Here is a 22,485-nt window from a genome sequence, read left to right as displayed (position 1 = left end):
GTTGATTTGTGTGATTTTGAAATGTTCTTTAGAAATTCATAATTGCAATGAGTTTGATAATGTCAAAATCAGCTATAATATTAGTCCTGCACCTGATCATTAGATGTCATAGACATCCTATATAAAACCAGGTTTGCAGTCCTGTGCATACTTACTGTAGAATAAGCCTTGATGAATGCAGTTGATCATCATTCTGGATAAACATGCATAGGATTGGGCTGAATGGCTGCAGTCATTTGCATGTTTATCTCCAGAGAGCGAGCCCCATTGAATGCAGGGGACTTCAATGAGTGCACACAGGACTGCATTGTCAAATACTTGACACAATGGTATTGAGTGAATTAAAGTTCAGAGAGCAATGTGTTGTGGAAAGACTGGACCCTGACTTAAAACATTTATCTAGAAGAAATTTCAGTGATTTCAGAGATTTATAACTGTGTGTTGAGGTACACAGTAGTGTTTAGGGTTGTGGTTTTCAGGCTTTGTTTGCCATCATCTGTCCTAAATACAGTTGCTTACAGTACAATCCTATGCATGGTTACTTAGAAGTAAGTTTTGTTCCATTCAGTGGGACTTACTTCTGTGTAAATAATTTTGAGTTTGTAGCCTTAGAGCCCAATCCTATGCATGTCTACTGGGCTTACTCCCAGGTAAGTGTGGAAAGGATTGCTGCCTTGGGTTGAGTTCAGCTGGAAAGAAGTATGCTTATAATTTCAAAAGAGCATTCTGCTGATCTTTGCTGATCAGTGTTTATTAACCTCTCTTAGTTCAGCATTTTAGCAAATTTTTATTGCATTTTGTGATAAAACTTGAAACGTGTATGTACATACGTACTTGTGAAGTGCAGACTATTTTTTGACAGTGCTATAAGTCTCATTGAGTTCAGTGGAATTTATTCCCAGTAAGTGTTGAACTCGGTGACTGTTCAAAAAATATATAAGAAAGACTCCCTGGAATATTAGGATGGCTCTCTATCATCCTTTGGGCTTCATAGGCTCCAGAATCTGGATATTGATATACTTTTTATGTGGTGATAAACAGGAGGAAACCTAAGTTTACTTATTTAGAAATAACTTCCTTTGTAGTAGGTCAGGAGGGGAAGGTCATCTATTAATATCTAGATTATTAATTCCTCTTGTTCAATACAGCTTTCACACGAATGTTCTGATCCTTAACATATTTTACTTGAAATCAAGTTTCATTGATTTCAGTGATGGTACTTTCCAGATAATGTGCATAGAAGTGGGCATTAGTGTCAGCAGAATTACATGGATTAGATTTACACTGTCCTCCCTTGTTATACAAGATCTTTATTAAGACAGTTGTTTAAAAGAAGAGTAGCTTATTTTCTAAACCTGGGTTATGTCAGAGTAACTTTCAAATGTTCTGAAAATCCTGTATGTGTGTAAATAGGAAGTTAGTGATGGGAGACATGTCACTCTAATGGTAATATAATGTAGAATGTATGCTGTATGATATTGGGCTAATTTACTGTTTCCAGAGCAAGCTACAGAGAAATTTTTATATAATATGAAAAATGAAGTCTCTAAGGGGAGGGCAACTTAAATGGTAAGCAGTCTGACAGTGAAAATTTTGGTAATTTGGTACATTTGTGAAAATGAAATGCATTATCTCTTATCTTAATACTGTATTTAGGAATAACTATAGTAAAATTTTATGCTTGCACTCTAAGACATTGAATAATTTAGTTCCATGTCTTGTAACTACATAGCAGGAAATATTGGCTAGATTAAAGTTGCTGGGTTAATTGCTTGGATATGTTTTGGCAATAGTTAACAGCAACAATTTTTGGTACTGCTAAAAGATGGTTCTTTAGACACTGTCAATGTCTGCCTGAAGGTACTTTATATCCCAAAGCAAAATTTCATGTGCGTGCTCACTCACTCACTCACTCACTCACTCACTCACTCACTCACTCACTCACTCACTCACTCACTCACACACACACACACACACACACAGTCTCTCTCTCTCTCTCTCTCTCTGAGTGCGTTGCCGGTTCTAACTAAAAGGGAAAGTCTCTCAGCAACACAAAATATTGACTTTGAACTATAGAGTGTGCTTAAAATATAATCTTTTTTTCCCCTTGGAGATAAATGATGAATCAATCTTATGTTAATTGGTTCCTACTGTATAAACCCCACAGAAACAGATGCACTTTTGTATGAAGACGTTCTATAAGTGAAACTGTTTTAAGGCCTAAAGCCACAACTGACAAACATTTGAGGAGCTGATGATTTTGGATAAATATACTTAATCATCTCTGCCATTCTGATCTTTCTCACTATATTTGAGCTATGCATTCATCACAGAGTGCTAAACATTTATCAGGTGTTTAAGAATGAGTTTTAGATGATTTGGGCTACAAAAAATAGAATCAGCGATGTACAAGTGTTTCTTTACTAGTGGTATTTACTTTTAAAGATTAGTTGGTGGCAATGATTTCTTTGAAGCTGTTCATAATGTTCATAATATTAACATAATCAGTTCCAACATTATCATAATTCTGTAAGACTTAGGGCGTAATCCTAACCCCTTATGTCAGCGCTTTCCAGCACTGACATAAGGGTAATGCAGCTCTGAGGTAAGGGAACAAACATTTCCTTACTTTGAGGAGGCCTCCATGAGTGACACCCAACTGCAGGATGCAGCTCATGCCCCGTTGGCACCACTATGCCAGTGCTGGAAAGCACTGACATGACGGGTTAGGATTGTGCCCTTAGGGTCCAATGGTATCCAACTTTCCAGTGCCAATGCAGACACAATGTTCCTTTACCTTGAGGAGGCCTTTCCTACTGCAGGATGCAGTGCACGCCCCATTGGCTTGGTTGCATCAATGCTGGAAAGTTGGATAGGATTGGGCCCTCGTAGTAACACTGGGGAAATGCCTATCAGATAGGTTTATGAGTAAGTCTTGCTCTGTACTCTGAAACTTACTTGAAAGTATATTCCATTGACATTTGACTTGGGGCAATGTTAACTTTACCTTTGTTTTGGGAAATGATAGTCTTTTGCTGGGATTTGCCACAGCAAATGCATAATGTGCTGAAGGAAAAAATGGATGTATGCGCATAGAGGAAATATGATTAGAGCAGCTTACTCCAACATGTGTACATGGATGTTTCCGGCAGCAGTTGTAATGTGTAGTGCTGTCCTTAATTAAAGTTAATATGTACAGGATGGTGTACTTTTAATCAGTATTTTACAGGGTTCTTAAAAAAATTAGTTGTTGCAGAAACATACAAGACAGGACCTTATCTGAGCTCTTTATCATCTCTGAGTAATTTGTTTATGCACTGATTAATTCCAACATGCTAAAAGTAGTTTTTTTTTATAACATTTGAGTTCCAGAATGAATTCTGAAAAACTGAGACACAAGCAGATAGAAATAGTGAATATAATCTCGAGCAAATTGGGCTTGCTTAAATCTGATGTAAGTATTTAAATCCCATTAATTTCAAGTGCTTAAAAGCCATTTCTGTCCAACATTGCGTATACACTACAGGGATCAAATGTGTACATCTGTGTGCTGGACAGAAATGGGTTAATCTCATTGAGTTCAATAGGATGTGCCTAACCTATTTTCAGTTGCACACTTTCTTTTTCATATTGTCTTAGCATTTTTGTGGAAATGTCAAAATCCTAACTGAGTTTCCCAGCAACTTGTTCCAGAAAAATATATTATTTCTACCTTTTGAGTATTTTATAGAAAGGGTGGATAGAAATATTGTGTACCTATTTCTAAATATATTTGTAATGTTTATTTTACAAAAATTGCTAAGATAATAAAAGTGAATTTTCTGATTTCTCTGATGTCTTTTTCAGGGGTGTTAATAAGATTGTCTTACTGCAGTGTCAAGGCTCTATTGAAAATCTGTGTATACTAAGCAGCAATGACCATGGCAACTTAGGCATGTTTCACATGTAATGAGTTATTGAAATGACTAACAGTGCAATCCTATGCATGTCTATTCAGAAGTAAGTCCCATTGTGTTCAGTAGGACGTGCGCCCAGGAAAGTGTGGGATTGCAGCCTACATTTACTGCATCTTCTTGCGCTTAACTTGTAAGTGTAAGACAAACTTACATGTGTGCGTGCATGCACATTTTTTTATCCACATGTTAGTTATAAAAATATGCGGTAGAGAGCTATCATTAGATATAGCTCTTTGCAGTATGTGTTTGGGAACTTGTATAAAAACAATACGTGTAGCCATTTTGCATGCTACAGGGTTCATTATATAAACTGCAACAAATCCACAGTGATTTTAGTACAGTACTTTTGTGAGTTATGAACCACAGCCTTTGTTGATATAGGTAAGACTGCTGTACATCTCAGTAAAAATAGGATTAACTGTACTTTGTCTTATAAAAGGATGCTGTACTATGAGACATTTTATAAATCTATGTTCAGTAGAGATAGGAATATTACTGCCAATGTACGGCATGCTTCTTTGCACAGTTTATGAGCAAACGTTTGTGCCTTTCATTAGTGTTGGTGACACTGGGGTTAACTGTACAGTACTGTACTCATTTTAGTATCTAGGGATATGAAAAGTATACGGTATAATAACGGATTCAGATCGTATCTGAAAAAAAGTACAGAGCAATTTCAAGGCTACAGTGAAGTGCCCTATCGCTTAATGATATTAATTGTCCACACAATGTTTGTATGTAAATTATTTTTCCCTCCACATCCCAGACTTCCTTTAAGATTCACTCTCATGGCAGATACAATGTGAACCAGTTTGGCAGCAATTTCTTTGATCATAGAAGCACTTTGACTGCTACAAACATGAAAACCTCATGGTTTATAGAAGTTATTGCCTACATGGAAAAACATAACCTCTGCATGTATGGCCAAGGACAGCTTGAATGGAGAAAAAAAAATATTGTGTGAACTGTCTGTGTCCTCATTTGTGATACATTAATTATGCAATATGGCCTATATTAAATTGTCCCAGTGAAATTTGTCTTTTGTTTCTTGAGCCATGTATGCTGCTGTTAAAACTTGATTCTAAGTTAATGTGCCCAGGATCTATTATAGCCTAAGGCAGCAATTTTCAATCTTTTTCATCTCATGGCACACTGACAAGGCCACTAAAATGGCAAGGCACACTACCAGGTTTTTTACAATTGACAAAGCACACCATGCCGCTGGGGGGGGGAACCATATCTCCATTGGCCCTACAAATAAATGACCTTCCCCCAAATTCCAGTGGCACACCTGTGGACCACTCACGGCACATCAGTGTACAACAGCACAGTGGTTGAAAATGGCTGGCCTAACGCTATACTGGTAAATTTGGAAGTATGTGACATTGAAGAAATGGTTTCCATGTGGTGTGAAGGATTGTAGTAATACCTCAGCCTTGTAGTATGACTCAAGTATCAAGATTCTTTCTCTTCATGTTGTGTTAAGAACATGATTCAGTTTTTTTTAACTGTTTTACATGTTACAAGATGCTGGTTCTTTGGTAGATCAAGATTCTTCCTTTCATTAACTTAATTAATTGTAGTTATGTTTCAGTGCTGGGCCCAGAGTTCTTAGCTGATGTAAAAAAGATATCTTCTGGACCCATGTTAGTCCAACTAAGTTAATATCCTAGTGTGAAATATAGATATACTCTAAATTTAATTGCATTTACTTGGAAATAAGTTCCTGGGTCTTAACTTCATTCCATATGAGGTTTGGGATTGTCATCTTTTTTTAAGGATAAATATTGCTGTTTGAGTTTTTCTAAAAATGAAACATGCCCTTTGAATAACCTATATGTGTTAAGGAATATAAATGCATATTTTTAGGCAATATTCATTTCCATTATTTATATATTACAAGTGGGTATGCATATTTTCCAGAGTTGATATTTTGTATTTTATTGGCTATTAAGGAATAAAATTCTTGGTTATGAGTTATGCATTACTTTGCAGTAAAAGGTGCCTTTCTTAATGTCTTTTCCCAACTTTCAAACAACTTTTTTTGTCATAATACTCACATGCTAGCAGAACAATATGATAGATGTCTCCTTAAGTGTTGTAGTAAAAGAAAATGACTTGCATTTTGAGGTTGTGGATAGTTTATGTTGTTTTGGACCAATTTCCCAAGCAGTGATCGAAAACAGATTACAATAACAATTATACAGTCAGAAGATGCAATATCCATTTCTGCTTTAATTGGGTGAAAGAATAATAAAAACATCATTAAGAAAAATGAAATGGACCTGTCACATACTCTACCAATTTTTAGACTTTGAGAAAATGCAGTTACTGAAGTGGGGCATTTAGTTTACTTCATCTTGTTAGCTATATTCTGTATTTATGGCAGAAAATATATGACTTGGGCTCACAGATGTGGACAAATTTTGAGTAACTGTTATTGGGATAAAGCAGAGGTGAAAATTTTAGGCTAATACTTTAAGTGAGATGAAAACTTTCTACTGCTTGGTTTATTATTTTCTTTTTATTGCAGTTATAGATGTTTGTGACCTGGCAGTTTATAAAGTAGAAGAAACTTCTTGGTGGTGGTGCTGTAGCCTTACTCCTAAGTTTGTTTTTCATAGTGTTAAATGCTTTTGCCCTCAGCTCATTGTACTGATTTACACAATTGTACAGGTTGAGCCTCATGATTCCTGTGGGTTCGGTTCCAAGCACTCACGTGGATGGCAAAAAATGCACTATAGCAAAATCCATTAAAAAAAAAAAGTTTCTTTGCTCCAGTGATTTAAAAACAGCCTTGCTGATCTTTGTGATGTATGATAAGGGTCATTAAGAAGACAATCCATCAATCAGTTGTTCTCCAAAGCTTAGAAAGATACTTTATTCAGCCCGTCCCTTCACAAATACAAAGTGATCACCTTTCTTTCACATGCTCAGGGGGAAGGGAGGGGTCACCCTGAGAGAGAAGGACTGATGGATTGTCAGCCAGCAGGCCCCCCCCCCTCATTAACAAGGCTATTGTTAAAGGACAGTTCAGTTTTTTAAATTGATTTTAAAGGGATGCATTTTTCCCCTTCTCCAGGGATCATCACATTCCTTCTCATTTGCAATGGCCATTTGTGTTGAGTCAAATCCGTGTATAAAAAATCCGTGTATAACAAGGATGGACCTGTATTTTGTGCTCCTCCTCAACCTGTTTTTTGTCACCATCATATATGTACAACATAGGTCTGAAAGTGGTTATCCAAGTACTTCTACATGGATCCAATTTCCTGTATAGGAAGCCACAGCAAATGCTCGGTATGGAAGCATTGCTGTCACAAGCTAATACAAGAACTGGGCCTATCTGTGGTGGAGTGCTCAGGTTGCTGCTTCAACATCTCCTTTGGTGATAAAAGTCCCCAAAGTCGTTTTTGGAATTGCATGCTATTTGTAGAGTTCATTAGGGATGGAATAAGGTCTTTGAGAACCCCAGCATGATACAATTATCAAGGTCCCCCCACCCCCAAAGTGTGAGGTGTGTGTTTGTGTATCTTGTTTCCTGAATGAACTTCTGAATTTTTTTTCCATAGAAAATAGTGGATGTTAATTGACTGCTTGAGCTGACAGTAATTATGGTTTTCTCAGTGGCAGGATATTTTAGAATTATAGTAACCAGCCTGATGAGTGAAATAAATGGCTACTCTTCAGGTTTGCAGTGAGAAGGTGAGATTAGGACCAAAGGCGCTTACCTATATGGGTGTTCAAACGTGCAGAAGTAAGTTTTTTGAGTTGTATACAGCCTCCGAAAATGATTTAATATAATAGAGTCTTCTTTACCATGCTGGTACCATATAGGCCCATATTTTCCTTATTGCTAAAATGAGACCATTTAGAATGCTATTTATAATCTCATAGTTTAGCATAGGCCAGGGGAAGTCTACCCAGAAAGAAAAGTAGTTCCCAGTGTGAAAGCAATCTCATGGGAACCTCGAGCTTTACAGTACAGACTTATTGTTCCTGGAGTCTAAAAAAATGAGTCATTAGCATTGTGCTGTGTGGATGATTCAGCTCATAGGGTCAAAATAGCAGGGTGTTGTGATCAGCTAGCTGCAGCTAATTTGCGGTACCATTTTTTTAATTTAAAAAAGTAGACACACATTTGCTTAATGTTTTTTATGAACATGGCAATCTTATGTAATGCATATTTCGGCTTTCTGTATGGAACATGAAATGCCAGTTATGGATAATTTGATAATTATCTTTTGATAATTGTAATTATGAAAAATTCATAAATGTTTACAAAAGCATACTCTCAGAAGTTAAGTGCCCATGGTGTAATATAAATGTTGATGGTTGTTAATAACAGAGTCAGCCACCTATAGAGCACATGAACTATGAACAGAGGTGGATGAACATAGTTTTATTTTTTTATGGATTTTGGTGTTTTCCAGAGTTAGAAGTGCAGAAAGTGGTGTTATGTGTTTTCATTCCATGGGAAATTTTTATACATTATAATTGCTTTAAAAGTGTCCTAGGTAGGTGATATAGGTAGTACAGTGTCAGCAGATGCAGCTACATGCATGTAGAGAGGTGTTAGAGAATATAAAACAAAAAAGACAAGTACCAAAAGTGGTGTTATATTGTTGTTGTTGTTTTTTTTTGGGGGGGGGGGGCTGTTATCACTGAAAAAACCATGTCTAGCTATTAATACTGGGTACTGATACTTCTTTACCTCCTGCTAGTGTCAATCCTGGCTTGGCCATTTTTATTGTAGTTTGGGAAAGTGGCCAAATAATTTAGTGGTTTTAAGTCAACTGTAACCTTGTTCCTTACTCAGAGGTCAGTTGTACAGAGGCAGTCATAAGCTTAGGAACAAGGATGTGTGGAGGTATAAAATAGGAGAGGAAGGAAATTTAGAGCTATTGTTCAGTCTCTAGGATCTACTTTTGACATCAGTGAAGCTCAGATGGCTTTTACTTAGTGCCCTAATGGCCCAGTCCTATTTGGGTCTTGTGTTACAGAAATGCATTCTGTCAGCACAAGGCCTGGGCCACTGGCATGGCAGTTGCTTCCAATTTGTGCAAACATTAGTTTGCCTAGTTTGGCTGTAGCAACAAATTATGGTTTCCTACTACACTGAAAATTAGGGAGATAATTGGGGCACACAGAGTGAATGGGTACATGAATGTAGGACTTGTTCACTGAGAACAAACTCAGTCTGAACTATCCTATGTGTTACTTGATTTTCCAAAGTACTTTTTTTTTTCCAGACTTCACTTGCATTTCTTCCTCATGAGCCCTTTGTTTTCACAGAATCTACTTTTCAGTTGGGTGGTTTGCAGAGCGATTAGACTTATCATTTGACTGATCAAATACTGTACAGTCAAACACTTGAAGCATTAATTTAGTAGAATTACTAAGAGGCAAAGAAGGAAGGCCCATAGCCAGGGAGACAGACCAGGGACAGACTGCACTTGCTCCCGGTGCGGAAGGGATTGTCACTCCCGGATTGGCCTTTTCAGCCACACTAGACGCTGTGCCAGAACCACCTTTCAGAGCGCGATACCATAGTCTTTCGAGACTGAAGGTTGCCAATACATACTACAAACAAAGTTAGAAAATCCCACCTACTTAACAGTTATGGAACAATGAAATTAATTTATAAACATTTATAATAAACTATTAATAACTTTTTATAGATTTTTTTGTTATTGGTCTTTATTAGGAACCACAGGGTTTGCTTAAATAGTTAACATTTTGTTTTCACTGAAATGGAACCAATAGAACTCGCACAACTATAAAAGATGAGCTAATTTTTAAATATAGTGGTAGTTAAGGTGCAGAGCAGGGGGTTCCTGCCCCTAAATTAAGAGAATGTATATGTAGCCAAAATTCTGCAGGAATGGGGAGCAAGTAGTACTTACTCCTGCTGCCCTTGTTTTAAAATTGTGCTATAGTGCAGTTGAAAAAGGCAGGCCCCCGCTGATATAAAGGCATTCTGACTTCATGGAATATTTATCTATGGTCATATATTGTCATACAGTATTTGGACAATTGAATTACAAATCTGAAAATTGCAGAATATCTATATGGAATGCATTTCCTACAATACATTGTGCGGTAAAAATAAGAACTAATAATAATTCTAGTGAAGATCTCATGTAGGCATATAATTTTAAATGACATCAAAAAAAGAGAGGTTTTGCTTTTTTAAATCACAGGATTTTCTAATCTCATAAGTCATTAATAGCTTCTTCATTAAAAAGAATTTCTTGGAAAAAGTTCTCCTTTTAAAAGTTACATATGATGACATCTTCATATGCCAGTACAAGGTCTATTTGTGGTTCTACTTTAAGAAATTGTAATGGCATCATTAAAATTAATTGTGGGGTGGAATTTGGCATAGAAAGTGGCATTTAAAAAATCATAGCTGCTCAGGGAATTCATTATAATTCTATCCCCTCTGGACCATGTCTTTAATACTGTAGGAATCAAAAGCACTAGTATACATTAAATAGGAGGTTTTATAAAAGCAACTATACTACTAATACTGAAACAGCATCACTCTTTTGAAGTGAAATATTAATATATGGGCAGGTTTCGTCTAGAAGGTAGAGCCTCCGTTAGCCGAAAGATAACATCTGAAGGTTGCCAGTTCGAGGCCACCGGCAGCTCCATGAATGGCAAGACCTTGAAGCAGCTGACAAGCTGAGCTGAGTTATTCCACCTGCAATTTGTGAAAGATGAAGGAGCTGCTTGTCAGCCAGCGTGGGAGCAACTGGGGTCAAGAAGTGAGACCAGACGGTGAAAGATCAATCTGAAAAGTTGTGTGGTTCTTGAAAGATAGAACCTTTCTGTTATTGTAAAAATCCCCTCAGGAATTTAGAGATAGCCTGCCTATGTGAACCGCCTTGAATAAAGTCAGAGGAGTAATCCGATGACCAGAAAGATGGTATATAAATACCAGTTTTATTATCCAATCGTTCATGGTATATAGTGTTGTGGGTTATTTGTAAAACAACATGTTAAATAGTGAAGGTGAATTTGCATTTGCTTTTTACCACCCATTTTTCAGGGTAAGGGTCCTGCCTTTAGAGGACTTGCATTTGATAAGGATTTTTTCCTAATAGGTTATTGCATCTTCAAAGGAAAATAATGACAATAGCAACTTATGATGGTCTGTTTGACAACTATATGTATGCATATCCTTGTGCTTGGTTATGGTGTCTAAGTAAGAGTAGAGAATGAAATCACCCTAGATACTTGAGTATATGTAGACCTCACAGATAAATTGAGGGCAGGTTTTGAGCCAAAAATCATGGAATTGTCTATGACACTTGGATAAGTCAGGGGCAAAAATTAGGGGTGTGTGAAATTCTTTGAAAACGACTTACCAGGAATTGTTCTGAGGCAGCAGCAAAAACAATAAAAGGAGCCATTTTACATTCTTCTCCAAACAGGAAGGAGATGAAGGGCGCAATCCTAACCCCTTATGTCAGTGCTTTCCAACACTGACATAAGGGCAATGAAGTTCTGAGGTAAAGGAACAAACATTCTCTTACTTTGAGGAGGCCTCTGTGAGTGACACCCAACTGCAGGATGTATCACGTGACCCATTGGTCACAGTGCTGAAAAGCACTGACATAAGGGGTTAGGATTGCACCCGAAGGTACTTATTTATTTATACTTATGGGAGTTGTAGACTGTGTGAGGAGTACAGTGCTTCACTTTCCATAGCAGCAGTCCTCATACTTTCACTTTTCCTATTTGGAGAAGCTAACATAGAAACCTTTTTTTGCTTGCTTTCCGTGACTGCCTCTGAACAATTATTGGTAAGTAAAATTACTCCTTCCCCCCCCCCAACATCCTGTTCTCAGCTCTGATCCACCCTACCTCACCAAGCATTGCTTCTAGAAGGTGCGCTCACCATATTGACCCATGTATAAGTCAACCCATGTTGTCAGGGCCAATTTTAAGGAATATATTTTTTGACTTATACATGAGTATGTATGGTGTCTGCTGTAGGAATGTCAAAAAAAGTAATGTGTGCGCCAATTGTGATCCTCGGAATAACTACTATGTGTCCCTCAGTCAGACCACATTTAAATAGTCTATAAAGAAAACATGTCCTTGCTGCACGACCTTATTGCCCACTGTGTTTGGCTTTGTGGCAGAATATGCTTCTATACCACCACATCCTAACTAACTAGGGGTCCAGATGGTACCAATACCATCTTACCCCTAGCGCACAGAAGTTGTCCATACTTGCTCTTTTAGGAATATACCACTTGCTTTGTGTTTTACTTCCTCTACTACCCCCTTGACTTTGGAGCTATTTAAGACTATCCACTCCTTTTTGAATATTCTAGCATGTTAATAGTCCCTGCTGTGTGCATGCCCTTGCCCCACCTAACAATCTTAACTCTCATTTACTCTGATTAAAGGAGCATTAAAAAAAATTATTCCTTAGATTTTGGTTTCTGCTCATAGCAGTTAAAGATAAATGGAAGATCATAGAAGGCAAAGCGAGGTTGGTTTCTCTCTTCTACTACGGTGTTATTGAGAATGATAATCTGACTTCCTTTGAATTTAAAAAGAACTTTGTTAAATCAAGTGTCGTTAAATTCCTCTATCCCAATCTGGTTTCAAAAAGAACCTTGAATTTAAGGCAAATACATTAATTTACATATACTTGTGATCTCATTTAAATTGATGGCCCTGCCAAACACACTAGACATGATCATGTCCCTTGGGGGAGCGGCACCTATATGTGGAGGATTGCATTGCTCAATAGAACCCTATTTTTCTCCCACCACATATGCACATGACAGGTTGTTAATGGGAATTGCTCATACAGGCATTCCTTCCACTTACTGTAAGTTGCTCTGTGCTCTCACTGCCTTCCAACCCCAGATTTTGTTTTGACTTGAATCTTGCTGAAATAACTGAATTAATGTGCCTGTTAGTGTAAGATTATATTCATATATTTCATATAATGAACAAATTCATAATCCGTATTATAGATTTATTAACTCATGCAGATGAATGCCAGTCTTCTGGTGATTATATTTCTAGTGCACAGGGGTAGCTGTAAATTTTAATGGAAATTTCAGAGTGGTTTTCACCTTCAGAGTAGAACAGTGATTTTAACTTCATTGTTAATATGTGAGTGATGGTTTAGGTCAGGGTGTCAAACATAAGACCCACAGGCTGCATGCGGTCCCCAGAAATTCTTTATCTGGCCCCCATTATAATTGGGTTCTCCCAGAGCCACCCTTACAACAGTGTTGCTTTTTGCTGAGGCTGTTGCTTTTGCTGAGGCTGTTCCAGCACCACAAGGCCAGTGCACATCTGTGCATTGGCCTACTCTCCTTCTGAGTAACCACTAATGTGCTTTACGGCATATTCACAACACTCATGTGTTTAATTTTAGCTATATAATAGCCTATTGGTGAAAACCTACCTGTTTTATGTAACAATTGAAGGGCTTGCAATAGCAACATAACAGGAACAACTTTTTTGCTAGAGAAATTACTTTTTCTCAGATTTCTTTGGGTGGGTTTTTTGGGGTCACTTACCTGAAGAGCCTGAGATCTATAGTTGTGATCTTTGGTGTAAAGCAGGGTTTCTCAAACCCACTTGGTGGGTCAACCTGATTGTTGGTGGGTTGTAAAGCTTTAGCTGATTAGTTGGTAGCTGAGAAAGAAAATGCATGGAGCCCTATGGAAAGTGAAACTGAGCCATATCATATGTTTGTTCATGATTAGGCAAACTTGCCTTGGTCCATGGAAAAGGGCAGGCTGAGATGGAATCCAGTGACACCTGAATGGTCCCAATCCAATGGATGTAGCCCTAAAAAAACACTAGAAAAGGAAGTCACTTCCTCCAAACTGACAAATATATTGAGCCCTATGGAAGGTGAAACTAAGCTACAAATTTGTGTTTACTCATGAGTAAGCAAATGTGCCTTGGCTTGTGGTTAGGTCAGGCAAAGAAGAATGCGAGGCCACCAGAATAGTTCCAATCTGATGAAAGTGGAGCGTAACAAGTGCTCCAGAAGGCAGCCCCCCCCTAAAAAGAATAAAACAGAGGCTTGAGCTGATAAGGTGACTTTTTTTTGTAAAGCTAGGTTGGCCCTGATAGTGGTATGGTTGAACTATAAAAACTTAAATTGAACCGGGCATTGGGTAGGACTGAAAAATCTTTCTGGTTTTTTGTGTGTGAGGAGGTGTTATTGCAGGCAGGCTACAGAGAAAATTCAGTTGGTGGAGCACTGCTGGCTTCCCCTTTTTTATTTGTTTTACTTTTATTTATATTTATCTTAATTTTCTTGATGATGTCACTTCCAGCCATAACATCACTTCCTGTATGTCCTGGACAGATTCTCATTCTAAAAATGGGTCCTTGTGCTAAAAGTTTGAGAACTACTGGTGTAGAGGATTTGTTCCTTTGTTCCTTTGTTCCTTGTTAGTACGTCCCTGTATAATAAATCTAAATACTATGCTATTAAGATCAAGTGTTTGTTTGTAAATAGGTTACATGATTTGTTAAAATGCAAAATGTTGATGTATTTAATAGTAGATTTTAATCTGATAAATTATGGTGTACCTTAATATCTGATGATTTCTTATTGCATTAGGATAAGCCAGCAGCTTCCCATTACCTAAGGCTGAATGTGAGAGGAGAAACCAGGGTTGTTGCAGCAATGACAGAATAAGAGTATATTGGTTAATTTGTTCTTTCTTTGTGAGGTTTGCAAATTAGTATTGTGAGCCTCTTCTTTCCAAATGAAAGTCCTTTCCATAGAGAAATGATTGTTTTCTCTTATCCGTTTACTAGCACTCACTAGGTCCAGTCATAGCTCCAAGTGATCAAGTGGGATAGGTCTAACTTTATGGTAAAGGTTGCTTAGTGCAGTTGCAATGTTCTTTATTTTATATTCAAGAAGAACATACGTTTGAATGTGGAGAGATGAATCTGAGGATCCCAGAGGTAGCAAAGCAGTTAAGAGTGGGTGAGGTGCAGGCAAGGGGGGGGGGTAGAATTTGTGACATGCTTCACATGTGCTGTGAAAGTATTGTCGCTGCTATCCTCACAGCAAAATGTCCACAATAGTTATGCTTTCTGGGGCAAAAACAGTGACTTTCCAGCAATTTGGGGATTCAGTGTTAGTAGGTGGAAATTACTTTGTCATGGAAATACTTTTTTGAGGTAAAATGAGATGGTTGGTTCAATGAAAGTTACAAAATCCCTGCAGTGTTTAGAAAGGCGCTAAGTAAAAAAGCTGTACTCAAACGCAAGGTTTACTCTGCTCAAGGACTGGATGTAGACCTGGTGAAAGTTTTGGGACTGTGCAAAGGTGCGAGCACTTGTGCTTTGGCCTTGGCTCTTTGACTGCTTGGCCCCCTCCCCCAGTATGTTCCACTCCATTCTGTTTAAAATAAAAAGAGTCATCATGGAGGAAGGAGGCTGTGCTGAAGCTGCATGTAAGGAGGTAGAATTGCTATGCTCCCCTGCTTGTTAGCATGAGGGGTGTGTGTGTGTGTGTGTGTGTGTGTGTGTGAGATGGCACTGGAGGAAGAAAGAAGCTGCTGCTGGCCCGATTCTCACTCTTAGCAAGTGGGGGATAAGATCAGAGAGCCAACTGAAGTGGTGCAAGTGAACGGCAAGCCAGAGGGGGATAGTGGGCAGCATCACTATGTGGGGTGTGGAGCATCATTTGTCAGTTTACCACTCCTCCCTACCTTGCTTTCTAATATGAGCCTTTTAGCCAACTTCATGGACAAGCTGGCCCTGCTCAGATGTACCTAAATAAGCTGTCTGGCTACTCCCAATTTGTCAACTTTCTCCTTTGTTCTAACTCTGCAGATAACTAACATTATGTCTGGAAGGGGGGGGGGGCTAGCTCTAGCCTTGCATCTGCAAAGTAGCCGTACTGGCTTTTGGATCTTATTTTGGATTAAATAAATGTCTTTTCTGCAGGAAGGAATGAGGTGCAGCTCATTTCAGTTGCTGGGAGTGAGAAGTATATACCAGTAGTGTGGATTCCCTCAGGTCTCTTCTTGGTAAATTTTGATACCTCCATAGTTGAGCCCCTCACACAGAAAGTGCTTCTGCTTTGATTCTGTGGACTCACTCTTCCCACTGCAGTCTTCCACTGACCATGCTGTTTCCATGGGTCCCTCAATTTCTCTGAAATAATTTTTCAAAGTGTTCAGGGGGCTGCAATTAGAGAATAGGAACTTGAAATGATTCTTCATTGTGAGTTTCCTTCTGCTTATTCAGCTTTGAATCTTATCCAATACTTTTGTTTTAAAATGTTAACTGCTTCAGAAGTCCTTGATCAAGAGATGGGTTAGAAATGCTAATAAGTAAAATAAAAAGATTAGGTGATGACTTCTGATACGGGTTACAGAAATTGACATTTCTGTTCATTAGTGGCCATTAATGATTATATGAAATGGAATCTGCATATTCAGAACCTGTATGCCTCTGAATACCTGGTGCTGGTGACAAACAAGCTTGATGGAACTGTTGCCTTGATGCCTTGCTTATGGAATTTATCAAAGACATCTGACTTGCCACTGGTGGAAAATGGATACTGGACTATATGAACCCTTGGTCTAATCCAATGGTGGTCAAACATTTTGGCAGGAGGGCCACATCATCTCTCTGACATTGTGTCAGGGGTCAGGGGAAAAATACATTTAATAAATTAATACATTAGAGGCGGAACTTATATGAGTGAATGAATTTTACTGAGCTTATTTTATGATACACACGAGAACCATGATATAGGCATGTAGACCACATGAGAACTATGAACTGTTAGCCACACACCTCTTGCAAGTGAAAACATACGGACTAAGCCAGAAACATATAGAGACATAAGTTGTTCAGAGGCAGTGGTGGTGGTGGTGGTGGTAAAATAATGGAGGGAAAAGCAGAAAACACATGGAGACTATAAAAGGCCTTGCTCTAACTTGACCCACAGCTCGTGCCTGGTGGTTGTGACCGGCAGTCATGGGCCAGAGTAGGCTCCAACAGTCTGTTATGGGCCAAAGGCTCATTGGAGTGCCTGTGGGCCAGATCAGGGATTCCTAAGGGCTGCAAATGGCCCACGGGCCGGGTTTGTCACCCCTGGTCTAATCTTCATATGTTCTTCACAGGTCTCCTTCATATGTTCTGTATTTGTGGATTCATCCATCTTTCTCTCTCCCTCCAGGTTTGATGATCCCTGTCTTTTGTGTGGTGGAGCAGCTGGATGCTTCTCTTGAGTATGATAATCGGGAAGAACATGCAGAGTTTGTTCTGGTTCGCAAAGATGTGCTTTTTAGTCAGCTTGTGGAGACTGCGCTCTTGGCTCTCGGATATTCGCACAGCTCTGCAGCTCAGGCACAAGGTACTACCCAAAAGCATCTGATTGTTTTGATTGCTACCATGCAAGAACCCTCCATAAGGCTATTCTAGAGTCAAGTAAGAAAGGAAGCAGCTATTCCTAGGAAGCAGCTATTTCCTAGGAAGCAGCTATTCAGTCGGACTAAGAAATCATGTGAAAATGCACACACTAAATTTTGAGTTCTCCTGAAGGTATGTCTGCTGCCTGGTTCACAGCTGTTGCCTCAGAAGAGGAATATACAAAATGTCTGTGTAACTGGTGCAGAGTAGACACTGAAAAAGCTTGTTTTAACAATACAGGCATTTATGATAATTATTTAAAAAATGACTGTGTTGTAATATCAATTTTTCCTCCTGATAGAGTGTCACACTAATTTTGGTTAACTGCCTTCTAACCAATTTTAAAATATACAGGTGCAGCCTATTTATCCAGATTTTTTAATCTGCGGATTTGTCTCATGGGGTGGGGGGACCGAAAGCCACACACACCTTTGCCTCCTTTGCCCTGCACTGGTGTCTTGATCCATTTCCAGGCAGCCAGAACACTGCAAAAAGACTCTGCCTTGCCCAGGCAGGGAAATAGCCCTGGAGCCCTGGAAGAGGAACAGTAACACTCCTGGAGCCCCTGAGCCAGCAGAGAAGCTGAAGAGGGGAAGGGGGGGGCAAAAATCTCTGTAGCCAGAACATGTGCAGCAAGGTGGAGCGCGCTCTCTCTCTCTCACACACACACACACACACAGTGGCAGGTGTGGTAGCAACAGAGGGGATTGCTTTAAAAATCCCAGGGAGTGTTTGCCAAATCCCCCCCCCCATCGAGATGGTGCAGACAATCACTGACACAAGCACCCCCCCCCATGGTGCAGGATATCACAGACACAAGCAAGCCTTCCCACCAAGTAAAGCATGAGATTTAGCCTACGATCCTCTCCACACTTCCCTGGGAGTAAGACCCATTGACTGGAATGAAGTAGAAACGCATAGGGCTGAACTCTTAAAAGATCAGCATCCCATGTGAAAGAAGCTGGGCAGCTTGGCAACGGGGAGGGCTGAGTAAAGAGCGGAGGGGATTAATAACAGCTGCCTTAGTTTCCTTCCATCCGGAAGTGTCAGCCTGCAGTGTATTTGCGTAACTCTATGGAATTTAGCACAATGCATATTTTGTTAATCGTGCCGAGTCACAGAACGGAACTAATGCGGATAAATAGGCTCCACCTATACTCTGATTTGTATCATAGTTTAAAGGTAACTATTTTCTCATGAGGAGAAAGACATGGTTTAAGAAAGTCACATTAAATTGCCAGATGAGATCTGAAAGAGTTTCATCTCTCTTTGCTAATTGTTAAACCTTCCATTCAGAAATGATTACATTAATTGTACTGATTAATCTTTTGAGTCCTGTGTGTCATACAGGCTGGATTGTCTTTTATTTTAAACATAACATTTTGTTTATTATATTCAGTGCCCTTTTTGTAGCTGAGCATTCCTGTTCTCCTCGTTTTTAATAATCATAGTGAAGACTCCATTTTTAAAAATTGAAGTGCCTGAAAATTACTTCTTCCTTAATTTTAGACAATCCCTTAGAATGGAGTAAAATGATATTTCCCTTCATGAAAAGCTAGTTAGAAGCCATTATCTTATTCCTTTATGATAATAGTGGAATGCCTTGCAAAATTAATTTAATTTCAGGCTGATCATTCTAAGTATGCTTATTTAAAAGTGTCTCATTGGTATCAGTGGGAGTTGCATCTTAGCAGCTCTGCCTAGACTTAAGCTATGAATAATTTTTAAAATGTGTTTAGGCATTAACAGCAGTTTTCTTTATTTCCTTTTAAATTGCCTTTGAGAAATTTGGACATGTTCTATATGAATTTTGGTTTAGATAAAATAGAAGCATCCTCAAACTGATTGCTAGTAAGGTAGAATTGCTAAAGCAGTTTTTAAAAATTAAAAAAAATTTGATTGACAAAAAATTTGTTGTGGTAATTAGGGTCTGATTGGAAATGAAGCATACAAACAATAGTACAGAACAACACTGCATTTGGTTACTAAAAATAAAAAGCAAAGTATTTAATAGAACCACTTCATGTTATTTTAAGAACATTTGTCTCTGAATATAAAGGTCACTATGTCCCATTGTTTATGTCACAGTGACTTGGCTTCCTCTTTGACAGCTCTGCCTATCTTGGTTAACACAGTTGCTCATGCCCACCATTCTGAATTAAGTAACCAAGGCATCATTAATTAATTATCCTCTGATCACTTTAAAATCAGCTGAAGAGGCACAATCTGACTACCTTTTAGTATTCCTTTCCCTCAATATAATGAATTCTAAGATGACATTGTCACTGTCAACGAAAGTCCCTGCCATTTTCTCTTCTTTGACCAATTCTTCCCTGTTAAAAAGGATTAACAGCCTAATCCTATCCCCGGCGCTGCTGCACGCAGCAGTAACAAAATAGCTATACTGTCTCCAGTGGCTCCTTCCCCTAATGAAGGCCCCAGGCTTCTCAAGTCTGCACTGGCTATTTTGCAGCCCAACATGGAAAATAGAATCTGGCGGTGCAGGCCTTTGCCTGTCCCATCCCCCCCCCCCCCGGGTCAGTAACTCCCCCTGCCCCCAAGGCCCTTACTGTCACCCGGAGCTCTTACCTTGCTCTGGGCAGCATCCATCTGGCACTGGGCCCAGCGCTGGCAGTTTCTTCTCTCCAGCTGTCACAGACACGCCTTATGGCATGTTTGTAACACCTGGTGCTGGTGTCCCATAGGATTGGGCCCTGAGTCCAGGATAGCCAACCTTCTTGCTCTTTCCTTCACATTCTGAAAGATAAAGTTGTCATCAAGGCAGGAATTTATTGGACCTTCCATTCTTAGTCAAGGTAGACTTTCTGCAGGTGATAGAATAACTGAAGTTCCCATTATCACTGGCTTGCCTCTTAAAAGGCTTAGTAATCTGTTTTAGAAAAGCATCATGTTTGACATCTGCTTGGCTGCATCCATAATGATATCTTTCTAATTAGGAGTAATACAGATGATGCCTGCCTCTGTACCCAGAGGGGATCTGTTCCCTGACACCCCTCTGCAGATACAGAAAACTGTGGATAATGAGACTTGGGATTTTCGAACTCACTGGGACTCTGAAGATGACCAGAGCCATTCTGAGACCTGTAGAAGCTGTTTGTGGCCTTTAAGGGCCTCAGATTGGCCTCTGGAGGTCCTAGAAGGGCACTTCAGGTTTTCAGCTGGAACCTCCAGAGGCCTTTCTGAGACCCTTAAAGGCTGTGCACAGCCTTTCCAGGCCTCAGAAAGCCCCCCCCCCCAGTTTTCTCTGAAAACCAGAGAAGTGGCCTTCCAACACTTTCAGGGGCCTTTCTGAGGCCTGTAGAAACCTAAGAAGAGCCACCGGAGATGCTCAGAGTACCGCTCCGGTTGCCTTATGGGGCTTCGGGTGGGCCTGTGTTGAGCCAGATAAGCGGATACAAAATTCGCAGATAAACAGGTTTCACCTGTCAGACCAATACTTTTTCAATTTTCCTTGGCTTCTGTGATGGAGCAAAATGTAGTAAAATTCAATCACAAGAGATCCAAGTGGGAAGGGAACTCAGTGGTCAAATACAGCAGCTGAGTTTTTTTTCAGTATATGTTTTGCCTGTTTTTTGTATATTTTATACAAAATAGTCCAATGGGACTGTTTTGAATTCTTGGTGGGTGCTTTGACTAATAGAGGTTGCAAAATACACAGAGAAGATGTAGTGGTTAATGTTGCCCTAGGAACAGTTCAACTTGGGTTCAAATCTCTATTTAGCCATGAAGATTGCTGGGTGAGCCTAGGCCACTCGCACAATATCTCAGTCTTTTCTCTCAATGATCATGTGAAGCAGGTTAAAGGGAAGAAGAAGAGCTGTGTAGGCTTTGGTGAGTTCCTTGCAAGAAGGGCAGAACATAAATGTAGTTCAAAAGAATAATTATTCTCTATTCTCTCAAAAAAGACATAGTGGAAATGGAAAAGGTGCAAAAGAGAGCAACTAAGATGATTACGGGGCTGGGGCACCTTCTTTATGAGGAAAGGCTACGGCGTTTGGGCCTCTTCAGCCTAGAAAAGAGACACCTGAGGGGGGACATGATTGAGACATACAAAATTATGCAGGGGATGGACAGAGTGGATAGGGAGATGCTCTTTACACTCTCACATAACACCAGAACCAGGGGACATCCGCTAAAATTGAGCGTTGGGAGAGTTAGAACAGACAAAAGAAAATATTTCTTTACTCAGTGTGTGGTTGGTCTGTGGAACTCCTTGCCACAGGATGTGGTGATGGCGTCTGGCCTGGACGCCTTTAAAAGGGGATTGGACAAGTTTCTGGAGGAAAAATCCATTACGGGTTACAAGCCATGATGTGCATGTACAACCTCCTGATTTTAGAAATGGGCTATGTCAGAATGCTAGATGCAAGGGAGTGTGCCAGAATGAGGTCTCTTGTTATCTGGTGTGCTCCCTGGGGCATTTGGTGGGGCCGCTGTGAGATACAGGAAGCTGGACTAGATGGGCCTATGGCCTGATCCAGTGGGGATGTTCTTATGTTCATTGCTTACCTGTATGGCGTGCATTTTCGTTGCTCCTTCTGTTGGGATGGTAGAGTGGAAATTTGACTTGGATGTTTGTGTGTGGAGTCCTCCTGGGATAGAATACCTGAACTGAGATTCTGAGAGGACAAATGTTAACAATGTCTTGCCTTGCATGTTGGGAGGGGCAGCAGGCTGTTTGTGCAAAGTGTCCTTTCTTCATAGTTCCCGTCACCAAAGTTCTTGTGTTCGTATGTACTCTTAAGTATGTGTGACATGAGTGATGCCAGTCATATAGTACCATGTCCTGCAGCCTGTCACCTGAGGTTTGGTATCCTTGGCAGGTGTTGGTGTGCTGTGATTGGCTGTGAAGTGTAGTTTGCATCCTATACTCTGCCACAGGAAAGTGGTAGGAGTTGAGATTTTTCCCCCGGTTTTTGTTCTTTCCCTTTGCTTCCTGTGATTTTTCTATACTAGTCCTGGCATTGGTATAGCATTTTGCTAATGCTTGGGGTGCGTCTATCATCTGGAGGAGTTTAGGATATGGCATAATCAACTCCTCATCCCTCTCATGTCTCCACCTTGCTTG

The 22,485-nt window shown here is 39.6% G+C and overlaps 1 protein-coding gene across 1 annotated transcript in view; it reads left to right on the top strand.

Annotated features, from left to right (window-relative positions):
* SATB2 (SATB homeobox 2) overlaps window positions 1-22,485 on the top strand; it is a 165,661-nt gene that overhangs the window by 5,215 nt on the left and 137,961 nt on the right. Inside the window, exon 2 of the mRNA XM_066636057.1 lies at window positions 17,164-17,340. Within this exon, the coding sequence (XP_066492154.1) occupies window positions 17,164-17,340 (177 nt within the window). The remainder of the gene's footprint in view (window positions 1-17,163; window positions 17,341-22,485) is intronic.

Source organism: Tiliqua scincoides, chromosome 1, assembly GCF_035046505.1.
Source record: "Tiliqua scincoides isolate rTilSci1 chromosome 1, rTilSci1.hap2, whole genome shotgun sequence".
NCBI lineage: Eukaryota > Metazoa > Chordata > Lepidosauria > Squamata > Scincidae > Tiliqua > Tiliqua scincoides.
Note: the sequence above shows the minus strand (reverse complement) of the source record. Positions and strands in the feature narration are given on the sequence as shown.